The sequence below is a fragment of the Pleuronectes platessa genome, chromosome 6 (genome assembly GCF_947347685.1).
Source record: "Pleuronectes platessa chromosome 6, fPlePla1.1, whole genome shotgun sequence".
Taxonomy (NCBI): Eukaryota; Metazoa; Chordata; class Actinopteri; order Pleuronectiformes; family Pleuronectidae; genus Pleuronectes; species Pleuronectes platessa.
Window position 1 is genome coordinate 18465391 of NC_070631.1, and position 13630 is coordinate 18479020.

Below are 13630 nucleotides of genomic sequence, written 5' to 3' on the forward strand. Positions count from 1 at the left end.
CATGTTCAATTTGTTTAGTTAAAAATATATTTTTAAAGTCATACGTAGATATTTGCTCAGTGACGAAGTTGCTATACTAAAAGGTTGAATTTGTATTTGGAGTAGCTGTTCACAAGTAGAGACTGCCATCTACTGGACAATGTGCAAGTTTCATTTACTGTTTAGCAGCATCATTTGTTGATTTGTTTGTTTGTTTATTCATTGCTAAAATAAATAAATAAATAATAAAGCATTTTTTGACATTTTTGACACTTTTTAATAGATGTAGCAATACAGGTTTGTAAGATTTTTTTTATTTCATGCCATGTTTGTACAAAATCAGGTAGATGTGTTTTTGTTAAAAAGGCAGAAAGATTGAATACTGCTGTGATAGTAATCTAATGTAAACGTCATGTTCAGCAGCAGTGTGTGTGTGTGTGCATGCGTGTGTTTTCACAGGTGCTGGTACAACCATAGGACTGTGTTGAGGAAGCAGTTGGCCTGTGTGTCCACTCTGGCCAGTGAATGTCCGTCTTCTGCAAACCACAACAGCCTAGACAGACAAACAGAACAGTACACACAGATCAAGTCAGACTTCATCACAATTAACAGTCTTATACTTTGATAATGTTTTTCTTTGTTAGAGGAATACTGGAGTTTAAATTAAAAGTTGGTCTCTGGTGTGCTTTCTTTATCTGATGTAATTTGTACCTGACGGGTGAAGATCTGCTCTTCAGTGCTTTATAGAGCTCCAGACCTTGATGAGGGGACACTCGTCTGTCTCTGCCTCCCAGCATCAGCAGCACTGGAGCCTTGATCTACACACATACACAGGCAGACAAGATTCTGTAGTGTACAAAGGCACATTTACATATACAAGTACAGTTTTTTTTGTGAAACTGACTTCTGATCAGGCACTACACTGATTGACATTGTCGTGACAATTATATTTTTTCTGAGTTGCTGTTCTGAGTGATTTTTCTTGGGAGCCGGATCAAAACGTCTTGCAGATAGAATCTGATTCCTCTGTTTCCAATAAACATTTTCAGACAAACTCTGGAAAAGAGACTTTGTATTCTTTCAGTTTCGCATCAGTCACGTGTTAGAAACATAATCAACTTGCTCGCTGTCAATTTTCTTGAAATATTATTAGTGGGCAACATAGAGCCCCTCTAGAAACTTTCAGGATAATAACCAGAGCTCTGTGCATGTCTGCAGCTTTTAAGTTCAACTTTTAAAGGTGCATAGTCTTGTTAACTAAAGAGAAAATAAAATTCAGAATAGAAATAACTTCTGGCCTGAGAACATGTTAGTCATATGTACATTATGACTGAAAGGCTGTATTTTAAGTGTGCATGAGTCTGACCTGAGCAGCATGTGTGATGGGGGACTTCTCTAACATGAGAGCCAGGGCCTCAGCAGTGGGGATCTGGTCATACGAGTACTGGATCCCCACAATGGTGTAACGCCTTGAGGCAGGGAGAGAAGAGTCAAAGGAGCTAAAGCTTGTGTCCATCATTTGGATGAGTTCTTTGTAAACATGTCTCTCACCAGTCCACTATGTCACTGGTTCCCAATAACGTAGCAGCATTAATGACAGGGTTCCTGGCTGCACACGCTCTGTAGAACTCAGGGTACTGACCAACCAGGTGACAGGATAGGAAACCCCCGTGAGAGCCACCAATCACGGCCAAGCGTTTGGGGTCAAGGGTCAGGTCGCTCTGCAGCACAGTAAGCACGGCCCTCTGGGAAAAGAGAGTTAGTCACACAAGACAACAAATCATTTACAAGGTGATACCGAGGGGAGACGCATTTTGTCCTTTTCCTCCCTAGTGACCGATTTATGAGATTCTAATTTTTTTCACTTTGCAGTTTTTCAGCACCTGCACATTATCCAGGTCTTTGATTCAAAACAGTGGGAACAGCTCGTACCTGCACGTCTTTTACATCCTGACTTCCAATGTGACCAATCAGGGACAAAATGCTGTCCTGGCCAAACCCTGTGGATCCCCGGTAGTTAACTGGAAAGAGAGACACAGAGAGGGAGGGAAGAAACAGTTAAAGAAAAACTGAATGGTGTTTCATACAGGACCATCAACATCTTTGGTAATGTGAGTTTAAAAGGTTCAGTGTTTTCACCTTTTACCAAATGGTTTGTGTTTCTTTAAAAAAGCCAGCTGGATTAAAAATGTTTTTTATGAACCGTCGCAAAAAAAGAAACATCTTGTCTAAGAGTGTGAGTGTAAAATGCAAGGTAAATAAATGGAAAAAATAGAACGACAACAATGTTTTTCCTGCAAATAACATAAAAACAAAAAGTTTTTAAGAAATCAAAAAGGATTTCTGACTCCCTTTGCGGCTGTAATCTTGCCCGTTGAGGGAGTAATACAGGATGATCTTATCTCATCTTATCATATGTAGTAAAAATTATCTATCTATCTATTTTCAACTTAAAATTATTTATTTAATTTGTGTTCAGCTCCTGGCTGTAGCTTGATATTTAACTTTAATCAGTATCAATGTTCTCATCTAACTCACAGTGAGCAACAGGCCTGTTTCCCAGAAACTCATTCTTTAGGTTCCCTGCGTGCATAAAGCTGAGAGAAACAGGAATCTCACCCATAAGCACAGCAAAGCCAAGTTTAACCAGTCCAGCTGTGGTGCAGTTCCACTCTGCAGGGAACTGGGAGTGAGGACCACCTGGAGGAGCAAATAGACAAAAACAGTTTATGGTGGTATTAAAAAACGGTGTGTTTTACTATGTTTCTTTCCTGTAAGCAGAAATACAGAAAGCCAACATCCTCACAGTAAAAACTAAGTTTACACAAACCATGGATGAAGACGACCAGGGGTAAACTGGCCTCATGCAGGGGAGGAGACGGTTTAACCAGGACAGCACCAAAGTCTAGACCAGCTGAGGTGACAGAGAGAGAAAGTAAGAATAGAGCTAAACTTCGGACTGATTCCTATTATCAAAGAAGTGAATGAGAGCTCACAGTATTGTGTGTTTTCCTCCTCAGGTGCAGGTGTGACATCAAGAATTGTCCAAGGGAAATCAAAGGTCATGACGGGCGGCAGCAGGGTTCGCCAGGTCACCGATTCACCTGCTGAGGGAAGGAAACCCACCCTCTGTACACACACATGCACACACACACAATTATGTTCTAGTATGTGTTTGTTTGTTAGCAGGGCAACACAGAAACCACTCAACTGATTTCCATTATATTTTTCAAGCATTATTCCACATTTTCATTTATTTCTCTGAGAATAATTCAAGGATCTTAATGAAACGGAAAGAAAATCAAGCACACTTGGGACTGATATTTGTGACTGTGTTCAATTTTGTGCAGATCCCCGAAAAATGTGTGGTGTCGGCGTGTGTGTGTGTGCATGTGTGTGTATGTATGTGTGTGTGTGTGTGTGTGTGCGTGCGTGTGGTCTGACCAGAGTAGGTGGTGTATTGGGGCTGGAGCAGCAGACGATCATCATGTCACTCTGGACTGTCAGCAGCTTCCAGCTGCCATAAACATCAGAGAGACCTGCAGAGGACGGAGAGCAAAACAGAGAGACAACAATAGAGTATATGAAGTGATGAAAAACAAAAGGAGAGAAAAACGGTAAGAGCAGGATCATTTACAGAGATAAAAGGTCTTAATAAAGTGTATAATATTTAATGTGAAGTTAACAAATATCCAAATCACAGAAGCAGATGAAGAGCAATTTCTATTGAAATTAAATATTTAAATTTGAATTGTTAAATGGTCTCAAGCTCAAGTAAAATATGTTTCAGAATACACAAATCTTAACCACTACCAACATCTCAGTGCACATTTCAGCAACTTTTTCTTTTATTCTGGAATTTTCCAACAGGATGCTGATGGCGACCTTAAGCCTGTTGGTCTCATCATACCTTTCAGTTCACTCTTGTGTTCCTGGTGATGAGGGTGAAGAGGAGGAGGAGGAAGAGGAGGGAGGGGAGGAAGAGGAGGAGAAGGAGAAGGAGAAGGAGGCGGAGGAAGGTCAGTGTCAGAGAGAGGGTGAGGAACTGGACCAAAAGGAAAAGAGGGAGCCGACAAAAGAGGGGAGAGAGGAACAGCAGGAGGAGGAGAAAAAAACGGAGGAGGAGTATTGAGAGCAGGAGATGGGGGTGGACTGAGAGGCCAACAAGGGGAGGGAGGAGGGGGAAGGAGAGGAGAGGAGGGAGGAGGAGGAGAAAGAAGAGATGGAAATGTGGACAGAGAAGAGAGACGAGGAGGAGGTGGAGGAGGTGTAGGAGAGGATGGACTCTTACTATCAGATAGGGAGGAGACTTTTCTCGTTCTTCTGTCGACCATGAAGAGATCCTGAGACACGATGAATCCACAAGAAGAACAAATACACAAAGATGATGAGACATTTTTAGAAATACACTGATTTGCTCTCTGGCAGAGAGTTGGATGAGAGGATGGATATCACTCTCACATCTGTGTATTGATAAGGAAGCATCAGCCAGCAGGTGATTAGCTTAGCTTAGCATAAAGCCTAGAATAGAAGGGGAACAGCAAGTCTGGCTTTGTTCAGTGTTGAACCAATGTTATGAGCAAACTTACTCCAGGTTCTAAAAGAGCACAGAAGCATATTTCCTAAAAAGTCAAACTGATCCTTTAAAACATTGTTACCTTCCAGTTCCTGCAGGCGCTGCTGAACACCACTCGCTGACTGTCTGCAGACCAGCACCAGGACGCCAGAGCTTCATAAACACCTGCAAACTCGCCTGAAACACACGGACAAGGAGAGAAATATTCACCTGTGACTTTAGATCATTTGAATTTCAGCTCTGGTCTTCCAACAAGCTCTATCATTCTCTCCATCACTGAGCGGCTCTGGTACGAGTTAACTTTAGCTCATTCAAGGAATATCAGCATTATAAATAACAGTAGAGTCCAATGAACTTCTCTGACAGTAAAAATAAAAACTGACTAAAGGGCTGCAATTATTATCATATAATCTGTCATGGTATATACATGTATTATTATATCTTACACATGTTTATTCTATGGTGCAAACATATCAACAAAAACAAAAACAAAACGGGTAATGGTGGAGCTCAAGGTAAAGTCAAGGGATGAGTAACATCAGTAAGATACCTCCTCTGGGAAACATGAACGTGTGTTCAAATATAGAGTCTGACTGAATAATCAGTTTGATGAAACGATTTGTCAGTATGAGCCTCACAGACAACTCAGTATCAGTGTTCATGTTTGGTATCAGTGTTCAGTATGCAACCGAATGAAACATTTTATTTTACACAATAAACTATGCAGAAAAGATGTTCAGTTGTGTTTACATAATGTGAAAAAATTATTTTTCTATAATTTCATTTTGATTTATTTTCAAGTTCTATCTATTTGGTTGAATATGTGTTTTCTTTTTATTCATAGTAATTTATAATACATTTTACAGTGAAGTTTACACAATGAATGGAAGTAAAAATATCAAGTCTCTATTCTTCGTCATAAGGTTTGATAATAACGTATAAACTGCTCCATCTGATGAATTGACTCATGGACCAACACTGTTATCAGACTCAGCCATGAACCACAACACTGGATATTTGTACATGTGACTTACCGGCCCGTGGTCTGTTGACAACATCCAACAGTGTGGATGTCTTCCTGCTCTTCAGGTCCAGCTGTGAAGGATTAACAGACACTGTTTAACTGACGTCACAAGAAACAAACACACACACACACACACACAAACACACACATGCATGCATGCACCCGCACTCACACACACAGTACCTGTTGCAGACTGTGGCACTGATTGTGAGGACCAAACACTCGTCCCTGCAGGTATATCAGCGTGGACCCGTCTGGACTCAGCCTCGGACAGGACACTGACAGGTTGTCCCCTGACAGACACTCTGGAGTGGAGGGGTGAGGACATACAGGGGACAGATTAACTGAGGTTTAATTAGTGAGTTCATTCATTAAATCAACAAAAGGGACAACCTCCTCACCACAGTGTCCATCCAGGTCTAACTTGAATAACGCAGACCTGAAACACAGTTTAAAGAGAAGCAGACATACAGGGAAGAAGAAGTGAATAGTTACATTTGGTAGTGAGAGTCCTGCTAGACCCCAAGACTGTATTTTTACAAAAGACCCTAAAATAGATGTTTTCTGGTACCAAAAAAGGTTTGAATGTAGTTTCTGTTACTTTTGGTCAGTTGCTAGCTCATCCTCTATAGATATAATTAAGAATGATGATCATAACAATAAATTCACCTGCGGTTGGAACAGAACTTCAGGCCGAGTCTGAAGGGTTCATGGTACCAACCAACAAAGAACACAGACTGACTCCCGGGAGCCCACAGAGCCTGGGGAGAGAGAAGGGGAGAGAGGAAGAGAGAGCGAGAGGGAGAGAGAGCGAGCGAGAGAGTGAGAGAGAGAACGAGAGTGAGACATTATTACAGTCCAAATAGGTCCTGGCTGAGTCAGACGATGGGGAAGTGTAAATGTCTTCGCCCTCCTCACCTGTCCAGGAGAGACGTCAGGCGGCACGCCCCGCAGCACAGTGACGGTGCCGCTCTGCAAGTTCAACACACAAATCACTGGGCTGCTCTTGTTGGTCAGAGCCTCACCCCAGTCCTCACAGTACACACTCCTGTCCTGTGTAGCAGATAACAGACACAAGGTGAATGTGAGACAAGTCAACAAACATGTATTCTACGAAACGTTCAATGCGTCTGTCGTGTATGTGTGTGTGTGTGTGTGTGTGTGTGTGTGTGTGTGTGTGTGTGTGAGATACCTTCCCACATGCAGATTCCCCATCACATGTTTCTGATGATGTGTTCTTGCTCTTCTCAGCGACATACAGCAGTTTGTTCTCACACTCCGACCATGACATACACCCAAACTGAGCTGGAAAAACACACACACATTAACATGAATATTTGTGTAATCATATACATCAGGGGTTTTCAACCAGGGGTCTGTGGCCCCCTGGTGGTCTGCAACGGCATTGCAGGGGGTCCGCGAAATTTGCTTTGATATTTATATATACATTTCCAGATTACTTTTGAATATCGTGAAAAATATTTAAAATAAGAAAAATATGTCTAAATTAATATAAAGGTGATGAGGGGAACCTTGAAACTGTCTTGGGGCTCTTAACTGCCAACAGTTTTCCCCTCTGCATGTGTGTTAAAGGTAGATGTAGAAGAGCGGTTGAGCTAGGTAGAAAAACTCTCAGGAGATCTTGGAGATGTAGTTTGTATGATGGGAATTTTTATTTTCCCTAAAACAAGGCCCAAAAGGGCAGAATTAATAATGAAAATATTAAATAAAACAAAATAGCGAAAAACAAATACTTTGTACTAAGAAAAATAAATTGGCATAATAGCCAAAACAATGAATTGCAATAACAGTCAACTTTACCACGTTCGCTGGTTGAGAAACAATTTCTTAGGAGAGCTCTAGACACACACACACAGAAGTACTACTCACGCAGTAGGTGGGATTTGCTGATGGTGATCATGAGGTTAAATTTATGTAGGCCTCAATTGTTTTTGTGATATTGTATGATTATCATTTGTGACATATTCTGCATTACTTTGTCATCTTCCCTATTCAGTTGTAGCCCCAGTTTATGTTGATTGTTCTTGATCACCGTTACTTTAGCGTTCTCTACAGCTACATGTCTGTAGATTTAAGTCATGAACGTTATATATTGACGTAAATATGGTTCTGAGATTCAGTACAACTACAAACTGCATTTTATTTTTGTTTTCAATTCTTAAGCACTGAAAATCAACCGTTTTTTTGTATTTTACACATTTTTGTAGATTTTTTAAAAGTTTTTAAATAAAACCAACATGGAAAACCAAATGTTAAAACTTCCTTCTATCCACTTGCACGCACGCACACACACACACAGACAGACACACAAACACACACACACACACGTAGGCACGCGCGCGCATAGGCACATCAGTGGGCCGCGGATTACTTTCTAGTCAGAATGGTGGTCCCTGGGACAAAACCAGTTGAAAACCCCTGATATACATGAACACAAACAAATAAGGGCACAAAACAAGTCATTTACAAAAACACGCCTCACCATCGTCATATACTCGGCCATGTTGGTTGAGGGCAGTCAGGTTGAGGCATTTCCTCAGGCCGTTGCAGTCCCAGATCTAACAGTAACAACCAAACATCAGTAGTCTGTCCACATGTTCACACACCACTCTCACAGGGCCTGTTACCATCCACTCTTCTCACCTCAAGGAGCTGGTGACCACTGGTCTCTCTGACAACCGCCCTCAGGTCTTGAATGGGAGAGCGTCCACTCAGTAACCTGAAGGACAGGAGAGAGGTAAAAACACGCTTTAGTTCCAAGTGTTCAGGTCCGTTTGGCTTCAGTGAAAGCAGAACGCCAGGCTGAAAAGTGGTGTTTTACTGCCCCCTCTGGTTAAAAGTTGAATCTCTGTCCACACCTAACGTCACTGATATCTGATATCTACATGTAGCCTGGAGTGTGCTCTGTTCACTTCACATCACTGCACAGAGGTGACAAGTAAAAAGATTTTAAGCTCAGATTCCAAAAGCGCCTATAGATTATTCAGCCAATTACATATTTCTAACACAGTTTTGATTAGTTAGGACGGAACTCACTCTCCAGACACTGGTGCACAGGACCCAGGAGGGAGGACAGCCCGGATGCTCTTCTGATCGTTGACGGCTGCGATCACTGTCCACTGCTGAGAGTAGCGAAGTCTGGAGCATCGGACCAGGTCGCTCTGGCTCCACTCTGAATGCAGACACAGAGATTAGTTAAATAAATCTTCTGCATTGAAGTTATTACTACAAATAAAAATTGTTTACCACTTTTGTCTTTGATATGAATTGTTGTCATTCATTGTTTTTACTTAAAATGATCCGCTCTTAGACGCCACTTTACGGTAACTCTTTGTTGATATTACAGTTTTTTTCGATTGCTTTAGCACGATTTTCAAAACAGGGCCCGGTGTTTCAAACACTAAACACAATCAACAGCACCACACAACCAATCAGCAGAACACCTCAGATCCTTTGCAAAACGAAACACTCTTGTAAAAACTATACACTTATTTATCAAAACCATATTTGTTTGCCATATGAAACACACACGCTTCATATGACTTAATTCTGCTTTAGCCAGCTACACACTGCTGTTGCTAACCTTAAACACTTTTAGCAATTCCACTTCTCAGTGATTAGAGTTCTATAAGTGAAGTACTGAGAAAGTGCAAATATACAATAAATTCACCAAACACTACACAAGACCAATACTGCAGACTCTGCAGAATTTATTTCTCTCCATATCCCCAAATCTGTCAACGTGTCAACATGGAGAATCACAACAAAACATGTCCCAGTTTTCATGCTACTACAGGAGTGTGCATAATACTGTAAGCTCGACAAATATCAGACAAGCAGAACATTCTGTATCCAGTACAGTTTCAATGAGGGGTACCTGAGCCTGGGGCCGGAGATCGTAAACCCTCCACCGCCATGCCGAGAAAAATTCTTTGATTGGGTTTAGAGACGGAGAGTATGGTGGAAGGTATGGTACTGTAAACTGTGGAAGGTGTTGAAACCAGTTCTGGACCAGAGCAGAGCGGTGGAATGACACATTGTCCCAGATGACAATGGATTGCATCTGGTGCCTGTGGTTTACTGCTGTGACGATGTTGTGTAATCGGTCCAAACATTTGAGAATGTGAGGTGTGTTGTGAGGGCCCATATTGGCGTGACGGAGGAGGACCCCATTCTGTGTAGTGGCAGCACAAAAGGTGATGTTACCCCACGTTGCCCTGGGACATGGATTATAGCCCCGTGGCCAATGGTATGTCTGCCTCTCCTTTTTGATTTTGTCCTATGAACCCTGCCTCATATATGTTTATGAATTCATGAGGGATTTCCTCATCCATCTGTAAAACTCTCAGAAATACAGTGAAAGACAAGATTGTGTAGTTCAGCATAGTTTTGGAATACAGTACATTTACATTATGAAAGTTATGTGTGCAGTATGCAACATCACACACAACATCATTACTAATGCCGCAACCGCGACCTTCCCCTCCTCCGTGGATTCCCCCTCTCACCCTCACTCTTCTTCTTTTTTGAGCACAAGCTCCATTTTGGTTGAAAACAGGTGAACTCAGCTGATGCATTTGTATAGTGCTTAAACCTGATTGGTGTGTCTACAATTAAGCAATGCTGTGTTTGAACACCTGATGGCTGTGTTTAACCAATTGGCCCATAGGGCTGGTCATTTGACAGGCACTGCTTAGGAATTGCAAGGAAGTGACATCTTGATATCCTTCTGTGTTTAATGTATACAAGTGTGTTTAGTGTTTTGCAGATCACTGTGTGTATTGTTTTGCAAAAAGTGTGAAGCTGACATTGTGCTTATAGTGGTGCAGATCTGGGCCCATGTTTTGCTCCTTGAGTGTCAGGTTTGATAATTGTGTTTATGCAATCGAAAAAAACTGTAAAGCAACACTTTGTCAATTTAAGAGCAGCAGCGCCCTCTTCAGTCACAAAAGGTATTTACTTATGTTGGGCTGCATGTTGGATCACATTGTTGTCTATCAGGTGAACCTGCAGAGACAGAGTAGAACCCAAAATACTTCCACACGCAGCCTCTCAGATGCTTTGGTGTCGTGATTGTCTGCTCGGGGCGGCTTTACTTGCCAGCGTCTTCCATGTTAGTACCAATTATACATTACTGGTTTACTTTAATGACAGTGAACGCCCTCTGCTGGATCACAAGGCAAACTAAAGAGACATCTGATGTGCTTCTAGACTGTATATTTTGAATTCTAACAGGTTATTACAGTTCAAATATTAACTTCTCCACTGATGTGAAAATTAATGTTTGAATTTCAAATTAAAGGGAAAGCCCTAGTGAACCATCAAACTATTTATGAAGCTACTATTAAGCGCATAGTGTTGATTTAACCAATCCTTTGTAAATTGTTTCATGTTATGTGTTTATGTTACAAATGAGTATAAACACAAACACACACCTACATAGTGTGGTTTTGGGTATGCATGTATGTATGTATGTATATGTATGTATGTGTGTGTATAAATGTATTTATGTATATGTATTTTCTGTTCATTTAATATGATCATTATTGTTATTATTTACTTTCACATTATTATTATTTCTCTCTGTACTATTATACATTTTGTTATTATTATTATTTTGTTTTTTCCAAACTTAAGTGAGAGAAACACTATATGTTACATATCTTTACTTTAAAACCAAGCTTAATGGATCACTTTGTAAAAGGTGCATAGCTGATGATGGCAATGCGAGTGTTAAGTCTAAGTTACTCCAAATAAAAGAATAAATCAAATCAAAAATAATAATGTGTGTCTCATATAATCTGTTGAAAAAGATTAAGCGAAATCCCACCAGGTCCATGTAAACTTCATACTTCAGTCAGTGGTAACTGGTGTAATGAACAGTTTGTCTGACTCACAATCCATAGCAGTAAACAGCAGTGTGGATGGTGTCCCAGCAGGGGAGCAGATGGCCTCACTGTGTAAACCTTGTTAAACCTTTAGGACACGATCAGTGGCGTCGGTAGCAGAGCGCCTCTGAGCTGCTGCCATGGAGTCCAGAGACATGCTGGAAGTCAGAGTCCCTCTCAGGCTGACTCATTAAACTCTCATTGGGCGAGGGTCTCTTTAACTTTATGTGAGATCCACCTGCTGAATGTATGTGTGTGTATGTGTGTGTGTGTGTGTGTTTGTGTGTGTGTGTGTGGCTGTATGTGTGTGTGTGTGTCTGTACGTGTATGTGTGTTTGTGTGTGTAAGCAGCTCACCAGCAGTCACGGTGTAGACCCGGAGCTCCGGGAGCTGCTCCTCTTTCACATGGGCAGAAAGAGGCGCAGGGAGGCCGCTGACCTCAGTGTACACCCCGCTTACTTCACGAGCCTCCATTCCTGTCTGGACCTATGGTCTGGACGCACACGCACGAACCTCCAGTAGTGGAATTGCAGCACACTCACCCCCACACGCGCGCTGTCAGTGCACGTGAACACACTAACTCACTACCGGGAGCAGCAGCAGAGACGGTTGCATCGCGTGACTCTGTGGGTTCCCAGCAGCAGGTCACTTCATGGACTCAGCTCCGTCGCCTCCGTTAGTCTGGACTGAACAGTTCACTTCAGTGTTTCTGCTGAAGCAGCCTCTATGTTGACTTCATGAACGGACCATACCACTGTGCTGCAGGCTGCAGGGGTGCACTGCACCACAGTGACCTCAGGGGGGCAGCAGGGAGGCAGTCAGGCTCGGATCTTAGATTTGTTTATATTTACAACTAGATGATATTACTTATATTGACACTGGCTTGTTGGCTTATTTTCAAATACATGTTGTCTTCTACGGGCTTAAGATAAGACGAGATCAAACATTATTGATCCACAAATTCTGAACATTCTCTTATTTCAGCAGCAGGCAAGTCAGAATGACAGACACAGAATAACAACACGTAAAATAAAACTACAAAATCTAAAATAAAAAATGCAGAATATGTACATAATATACATATTTCACTGTAGAAGTGGTTAGTATAAAAATGTTATTGAGCAAAGTGCAGAGGTAAAGGGTGATTGCACAGGAAAGTAAAAAAATGTACGCAGATAAATCGTATAGCAAAATGTTCACTTTTTTGAGATAGAACCAGAACCAATCTTAAAGGCACAGTTTGTCTCTTCACACACACATACACACACACAATGCAGCGAGTCTTTGAACCACCGACTTAAAGTTTTCTGGAAAATGTCACCAAGCTCTGCCTCCAAACATCTGGAGGTCAATATTCAGTCGAGGTCAGAGCCGATAATCAGTGAACATATTGCCTAGACGATGTTAATATATAATCAGGGAAAAACCTTCATTTTTAATTTGTACTTAATCAAGTTGGCTATAATGAAGAAAGCTTGTACAAATAAAGTTAATTAATGAGGCTTGAAATGTTGATGCTATCATCAGTAAAAGCGTCCGAAACCTAAATAAAAAACTTTAAAGAAATGTATGAAAAATGATAATGCAAGGCATAATTCGGGTTTTGTCAGTTCTATGGAAATATTGGTACTGAAGATACTGTTGTGATGTAACATTTTAGATCCTCTATACTCTTCCTATGTTTCCTTCTATTATCCTCATAGCTGGATTAATGATGTGACCAAGCAGACAAGGGATCAGGAATGTAAATCTTGTATTTCTAGAATGTTTTTTTTACCAGATACTTGAATTAGCTGATCAACGGAGACGCCTCTGGAGGCAGAGGGCGGATCACCTAAGTGAGGTACAGCCAGATGTTGGGCACCTCTTCATCAATGTCAACAGCTGATCTATGACATCTTCCAGCCCTTTAACTACCTGTTCTACTGTTCAACATTTCACCCAGCAACAGGCCCATCTTCCTCCTGGAGTCGCTGCTGTAGCTCAGTGTCAGGTCCAACTCTGAACTGACAAAAACCCGGAGCACAGTCTGCCACAATGCTCCTGGTGTCCTCCAAGCTGCCATGGTTGAGAAAGCTGTCAAAAATGATCTTGGACAGCGTCTCCATCAACCTGTGGCCCGGTTTGAGCAGGTCTGTGCTT

General features: G+C 41.5%; 1 protein-coding gene across 1 annotated transcript; it reads right to left on the reverse strand.

The window, feature by feature from the left end:
* Positions 1–273: 273 nt before the first annotated feature.
* On the reverse strand, positions 274–12263 carry zgc:136971 (S9 family peptidase). The gene is made up of 21 exons (XM_053424812.1): positions 11845–12263; positions 8637–8772; positions 8244–8319; positions 8083–8158; positions 6772–6884; positions 6498–6632; positions 6249–6340; positions 5981–6018; positions 5763–5884; positions 5590–5650; positions 4638–4732; positions 4271–4322; positions 3424–3518; positions 2976–3108; positions 2810–2893; positions 2599–2679; positions 1912–2000; positions 1531–1724; positions 1346–1448; positions 691–797; positions 274–532 (listed from the first exon to the last, which is right to left on the reverse strand). The coding sequence occupies exons 1-21, from the start codon at positions 11960–11962 to the stop codon at positions 433–435; spliced, it is 2100 nt and encodes a 699-aa protein (XP_053280787.1). The 5' UTR covers positions 11963–12263; the 3' UTR covers positions 274–432.
* Positions 12264–13630: the final 1367 nt, after the last annotated feature.

Coding starts and splice junctions, on each gene's coding strand:
- zgc:136971 (XM_053424812.1), bottom strand. CDS start 11,962: ATGGAGGCTCGTGAAGTAAGCGGGGTGTACACTGAGGTCAGCGGCCTC. Junction 6,633..6,771: donor GGGAATCTGCATGTGGGAAG/GTATCTCACACA, acceptor TCTGCTACACAG/GACAGGAGTGTGTACTGTGA. Junction 1,725..1,911: donor AGGATGTAAAAGACGTGCAG/GTACGAGCTGTT, acceptor CTCTTTTCCCAG/AGGGCCGTGCTTACTGTGCT.